The 6,570-nt window shown below is 53.3% G+C and overlaps 1 protein-coding gene across 1 annotated transcript; it reads left to right on the top strand.

The window, feature by feature from the left end:
• Positions 1 to 1,054: 1,054 nt before the first annotated feature.
• Positions 1,055 to 6,282, top strand: LOC135329720 (protein SSUH2 homolog). Its single transcript, XM_064519245.1, has 4 exons — positions 1,055 to 1,600; positions 1,725 to 1,826; positions 2,065 to 4,256; positions 4,391 to 6,282. The coding sequence occupies exons 1-3, from the start codon at positions 1,580 to 1,582 to the stop codon at positions 2,203 to 2,205; spliced, it is 264 nt and encodes an 87-aa protein (XP_064375315.1). The 5' UTR covers positions 1,055 to 1,579; the 3' UTR covers positions 2,206 to 4,256; positions 4,391 to 6,282.
• The last annotated feature ends 288 nt before the right edge of the window (positions 6,283 to 6,570 follow it).

Raw genomic sequence — 6,570 nt, 5'->3', positions numbered from 1 at the left:
GGCACCGTGAGCCAGGCTGCCCTGTCGGGCACTGGGGATGTCTACGCCTACGTATGTCTATGCACAGGTAACACGAAATGACAGTATTTACAGCACAGGCTTTCAAAACATTCAGAGGATGGGAACGTGCAACCAGAGCTACTAGAATTAGGAAAAAAATAGCGCTCAGACCTGAGCACTTGCATTTACTAAAAATAACCAAGGATGCTAAGCCGTCTCTGTCCTCGGGGGCAGGTCCGTGTGTCCTGGGGGTGTTCGGGTGCTGCACGCTGTGCTCGGCTGCCCTGGTCGTGCTGCTGCTCCTCCTCCGTTTGGTGCAGTTAGGGCGTTTGTGGGTGCATACACAAATCTCTGCTTTGAACAGTGGCTTTTTGTGAAATTATTAATAACATAAATAGAAGAGAATTGTTGAGCTTATCCAATTAATTAAATGGTCAGAAATCACGGGCAGTGTAAGTCACTGCTCTCGGGAAGGAGCTCGCGCAGCGGCCGATGCCCACAGCTTGATGCCCGGGGGAAGACGTCCTTCTCCGGGGGGTTTGCGGTCGGCATCGCGGAAAAGCAGAGGTTAAGCGCTCAAAGGAAACTTTGAAGTGCAGCCGGCTCCTCCATAGCGGGGGGTGAAGGGGAACGTGTGAAGCCTGAACGCTGGTGCGTGCGGTGTCCTGGCCGCGGATCGGCCGTGCGATGGAGCACGTGAAGCGCCCGGGGCAGCCGAGAGCCTCCTCCGGCCTCCTGCGGTTGCTCGCTTCCCGGGGCGGGTGCCGAGACCGTCCCTGTGCCCGACCACCTAACAGATGGGCCGCACGTGCAGACAAGCCATTCCCCGACCAACCCGGTGCATCGCACTTGGCTTTCCCCGTCCGCCTGGGACTGTTGCCAGTAAGCCAAGGCCTGATCCTGGTCCAAAGGCACCGAATGCTTCAAGACTAGGGGTGTAGCTAATATCCAACGCAATATTCAATGCACTGTTTAGTATAAAGCTAATATTTCTAAATGGGAGAAGTGAAGAGCACGCTGTTTCAGCCGCCTTCCCTCTTTTCCCCGCAGGAAGACCAGCACCACCGAGTACGTGGCCGAGGAGAACCACGGGTTTCCCGCCTCCCGCTTCCCGGAGGTCACCGGGAGGGAGCTCTTCAGCGATGAAGGTCACTTGGTAAACTGTAAGTTATCACAGCAGCGCTGATATTTGTCTAGAAACTGCAGAACGCGCGGATGTAGTTACGAACTTCTGTCTAACCATAAAGCCACTTTCGGAGAGACCGAAACCAGACAGACACAGACAGTGGAATGTCTCCAGGAGAATCCTGCTGCTTGTTGGCCAGGAAAAGTCACGGCCGTTCCCAGGGGCTGCGTGACATGGAGCTGCTAACGGGCCTCGCTGTATCCTCGTGGGTGGCAGCCCGGAGGTGGATTAAATTTTAGAGATATCTACAAGTACACTGGGATGAACGTAATGGGGACAAACCAAAGCCGCGAGCCGGAGTTATGAATCACAACACCAGGAACCCCAGCAACTCGGACATGAGTGAAGCGGTTGTCTCTAGAGCAGAGCTTATTAAAAATAGCTGCAAAGTATATGCCAAAGAGGACGTGGACAGTGAGTATTTGCACCTTGCTGTGGACTGAAATTAAAGTGCATGCATTGCAGGTCCATGAGCATTTCCCTTTAACTTGGTTAGGAAGCCATTTAATACGTTCTCTGCAACGTTGCGATTTTCCAGGTGAGTCCTCCGCGCTTCCCGGCGTCGGTCGTGCGGGGCGCGGAGTCCTGCATCGCGCTGCGTCGGATGCAAGTGTCGGCAGAGACGCGGATATTGAGGCAGGTGGGTAAAAACGCCCCAGAGATGCAGCTTCACGCGGATGGACCCCCTGGGGCATCAAAATAAGAGGAGAAGACCTCTTCTCCCCTAAATGTGTGCATGGAACAGAAAGCGGTTGCTGCCCCATCGTATCAGGGCTGGAGCCCTGCGCGGTGGAGCTGGCGCCTGGGCTTGCACCTCCTATCAGAGGTCGTTAAAATAGCCCTTTTTATTTATTCTATTCTATTTATTTATTTTGCAGAAGCATGCTGTTGAGCTAATTCCCCTCACTAAGATCGAGTACGAATGGAAAGGGAAGGCATATTCCTTCTACGCCTTCGGGAAGGAGAGGAAAGTGCACGCGGAGGAGTACCCGGGCAGGTGCTGCTGCTCCCTCCTGTGACCCCGGCAGGTCCCGCGGTGGGAAACCGTCCTGCCCCATCATCGCCGCCCGCGCCGGGGGAGGGAACCGGCTCCCACCCGGCGAACGGCGTCGAGTTGAAAGCTGATAGAAGAGGAGGACTCGGGGCTCTCATCCCGAGCCTCATTTCTCCATCAAAAATGCACCTAGAGTTAAAGCTGAAAAGGAAATGCTTTACAAAGGGAGAAAACTGTCTGAAAAGGAACAGCATTTGCCTCAGATTAAGAAAAAAAAATTGGAGAGGTGACCTTGAACAAAGGTCTTTCCTTTAAAAATTAATTTTTGGTGAAATTTATACTGTTTTTTTTTCCTCTTATTTGTTTGATGGAGGAGGGAAGAGAATTAGGAGAAATCCATTATCTATCTCTATGCAGAACTCCAACTTTCTTGTTAGGCAGCACAGCAGATCAGTAATTATTTACTCTGCTTAGATTAACCACATTCTTTTCCTAATTTTTCCTGCTATACATACAGAAAATGTCACCTACTAGTAAAGCGTAAAGACTCTGCTTTGACGAGTGCAATAGCAAACCGAGGAGCGTTTCCTTAGGCTGTTATTCTCCACTTGTATTAATTCTGTGGAGAAGGAAAAATGGCTTAGTACAAAGCAGCTTGGAATTGGCAGTGGAAGATAGATAAAAATTTAAAACCTTCTATTTTTCCTTTAAGGCTTTGCATTAAAATATTGTATTCAGTTTTTCAGCTTGCTAATTTATTTTTTTTAATCCCAAGTGTGAAATGCCCACGCTAAACCGATGGGACCGTCAGCGTCGTCAGGCAGCTTCACGGGATATGAGAGAGCGGAGGATCGTGCCGCGTGGTTTCTAAATGCACTTGTTTTACAGCTGTGTCCCGGGATGTGCGTGGTGTGAGCAGGGGAACGAGGCAGGTCTGGGGGATCTGGGCGTCCTGAGGACAGGACGCGACAACACGCATCTCCCGCGAAGAGCAGGGTCTGCGTCCCTGTGTGGCGGATCCGGATGAAACCCCCAGATTTTCTCGGATAAGAGCACTGGTTTTTAGCTCTGCAGCACCTGAACCCAGACGGCGGCTGTCGACCGCCAAGGCTTCCTGGGACCGTGCCGGGCCAGCGGCAGGACCCGGCGCAGGCACCTTCCCGCTCTTCCGTGCAGCTTTCGCTGATGGTCCGCTTACAGCGGCACAAGGACTCGGAATTAATCTGCGGATCCGGCAACATCATCCTGCTTGACCTTTCTTACCGGGACTGAAACTGCGGCAAAGGCGAAGCCCCAGGCTGGATCCTCGGCGAGGGAACGCTTCCTGCGGAGAGGCCGTTGCATCCTCATCCGTCCCTCCCTGGAGGGAACTGTCTTTCCTTGAACCAAGGGCTTTAGGATTACGACTTCAGAAAGGTGAAATTAAAACATGAGCGTAGCAAGGCCGCTCAAAACAGGTGGAAGTGAGGTACAGGGCAGCTTTAGGTTCCTTTCAGTGGATGCCAAAGCTACCTGTGAGCTCCTGACAGCGGAGGTTCAGTAAGTGGCTCCATTGACGTTTTCTTGAGGCTGTAAATTAAGATTTTTGCTAAATATTTCCTTGTTTTTTGCAAAAACATTAACTTTCAAGAGCTGCTTTTTTAAAATCAAAATTCATCTATCAAACCGTAGCTTTTCAGATCACAGGAACTTTAGGGCTTTGAGCATTTGGTCTTGCTCCCCTGGGCCTCGTTCACCTCCCGTGGCTGAAGACGGAGGGGAGAAACGAACCAGCAAATCGCTGTGGCTTCAAGTGCGCGGTGCGAGTTGTCGCTGCCAAAGCACAGGTGAGGACGCAGCTAGACGGTAAGAGACCTAGGGAGCAAATCTGCACGTCCGAGGCACAAAATGTCCGCTAACAGCATCTGGTAATGCTTTTCCTGAAAGAAATCTCTGCCTTCCTAAGGCCGGGTGTGAGCTGGAGCACCGCTCCTCTGCTCCGGGATGTGACACGCGATGGAGAGGAACGAGCTCGTTAAGTCCCCGCCGACCCCACCTCCCCCAGACTAACGAGCCGGGCTCAGCGTCACAGGATCAGTGAGTTTGGGGTTTATTCCAGGGGTCTGAAATTCCTCCGTTTGCCCTCCGGTTCCTGAACCCGGAGAAGGCGTCTGGGTCGCGTTCCGGGGCGGCGTTGCAGCCCCGAGAACACAAAACGCATTCGGTTGCAGGGCTCGAGATGGAACCGCAGCTTCCTGGGAGGAAAACCCGGTGGAGACAGCAGGTCTGCAATGAAACGCGAGACCAGGCGCTGCTGCGCGGGGGTCCGTCGCGCCTCTCCCTCCCTTTGGCACCATCCGCCCTGGGCGCGGCGGACGGGAGATGCTCGGGCTGTCGGCTGGGAGGCAGCGACCGCGGCTGCTCCGCTCGGCGTCAGCCTTTTCGGGAACACCAGGCATCAGCAGCTGGGGAGCTGCTTTGGAAGGGCGTGCAGGAGGACGTTGGCCGTCTCTGCCGATGGTTTTTGTTGACCGAAGTGCTGCACGCTGCCGGCAGCCGTAACGCGCCAGCCTCGTAGCCTGAAGCCCTGCGCTCCGCTTGCTCCCAGGCCCTGATCCTCCCTGCGCCTTGACAACGCGCTCGAAACTTCCCGTATCCTCCCGTAAGCGAGGCTGACCCGCCTTTAGAAAGCAATGCCGGCACGTACCCTCCGCCCTCGTCCTCTGCGGTGAGCGCTGGGAGAGGTCGGCTTGCTCGCGCGCAGCTGCGACTGCTTCACCTTTCTAACTGTATATGATCGTCCAGAAAGCCTGTTGTTTAATGCTTTTAAGCATAAACCATTATCCTGTTCCATGGAATCTAGGTTTTTGTTTGCCAATTTTTTTTTTTAGCAATTTGTCTTTTTTCGGTGAAAGGGGACAGTTCGGGAACAATGTTATCACGGTGCAGCAGGCCCTTTGCTGCAGCTTTGTTTGTGTCGCGCTATTCGCATGCGTTTCAGCGTGTGAACGCTGCCGAGCAGCTGTGGTTTTGAGCCGTGTTTTTAAAACAGCACAAAAGAATTTGACTCCTGATAGATTTCAGTCTCCAATATAATACACAGAAATGAAAAAGGCAGTTTCTAAAAGTGTCTCTTCAGAAAAGCATGCAAGCAAACAGTAAACATCTAAAATATGTATAAATACTGCTTTATAGCTGCAAATTCAATGCAGTGATTATAAGGATATTTCTCAAATGTTCTACTAACGTTCAGCTCTTACTTGCAAAGTGCAGCCCCTGCCTAGGATACGCAGCTGTACTTGCAGATATATAGTACGTCCTGTGCTATGTAGTTGTCAGAAGTTCAGACAACGATGTCTGGAAGTTGGAGGAAGCGGAGCTCATTAACGCAGCAAACCTCAGGGAAGCTGACAGCAGCGCAGCTCCCCGGTGGCTCGTTTACTCCGCGTTACTTCCGTACGCTCCCTTTCCAGAGGGAATTCCATCTTTCCCTTTGCTCGGGTGCTCCTGTTTCCCCCACGAGGCCTCGGTGCGTGGAGGGGTTCTGCCAACAGACAGCCGTCAGCCGACGTTTTCTGCTAATGGGCCCAGTTCTGAGATGGTTAATGTGAATATTTATGTCTTTGCTCCTCTACCTCGGCATCAAAGCCTTATTAAGCGGAATGATGAATTTCCGCTCTCTGGTGTCGTTCCCGCTATTAAACGTGACTGTGGTGGAGGCTGGAGCTGCACAGACTTTCTGGCTATAATTAAAACCAGCTTGTGTTTGCAGTGCTGGTAGGCTTAGCTGTGTTAATTATATCTCCAAAGCAAGCTGCTCCTCTTCGCTGTCCAAGTTTGCAGCACGCCACAGCCCACGAGAAAGCAAACCCGGGCTGGCTGTCTCTGCAAAAGGCTCTGGTGTTTGGGACGTGCAGCTCGTGCCGTACGAGAGCTGCCCAGAGGGACGACTGCAGCTCCCGCGCTCAGAAGCGCTCGGGTGGTTGATGCTGCCGGAGGCCGGGTGCCACCGAGGACCCGGGGCTACGCGGGGAGCCTCTGCAGGACAGCTCTTCCCCCGCCTTTCCAGCTGCCTTGTCCCTGTTTTTGAGAGCCGATGCACGCCGAAGGATGTCTCCTACCTCCGGCCCCGTGCTGGGCGGGCTGCAGCAGCCCTCGGCAGGACGCTGTTGATCTGATTAACTCCGGCCGCGATACGGCGCGGGCGCGGGCGCAGAGCAGAACCCCCCGGGACGCGTGTGGCTAGCAGGCTGCATTAACACACACTCCAATTAGGCGTTTATTAAGATGGGCTTGGGCTTGGATGGGAAAGAGCAGTCTGGTGTTAATGACTCTGGACAGGCCCTGACCTGCTTGTTTCCCCTGTGCCAGGGCAGGAGGAGCAAGTGGGCACGTTGCTAGACTTCATTTC

The sequence above is a fragment of the Dromaius novaehollandiae genome, chromosome 12, assembly GCF_036370855.1.
Source record: "Dromaius novaehollandiae isolate bDroNov1 chromosome 12, bDroNov1.hap1, whole genome shotgun sequence".
Classification (NCBI taxonomy): Eukaryota; Metazoa; Chordata; class Aves; order Casuariiformes; family Dromaiidae; genus Dromaius; species Dromaius novaehollandiae.
This window is presented reverse-complemented; position numbering and strand designations above follow the sequence as displayed.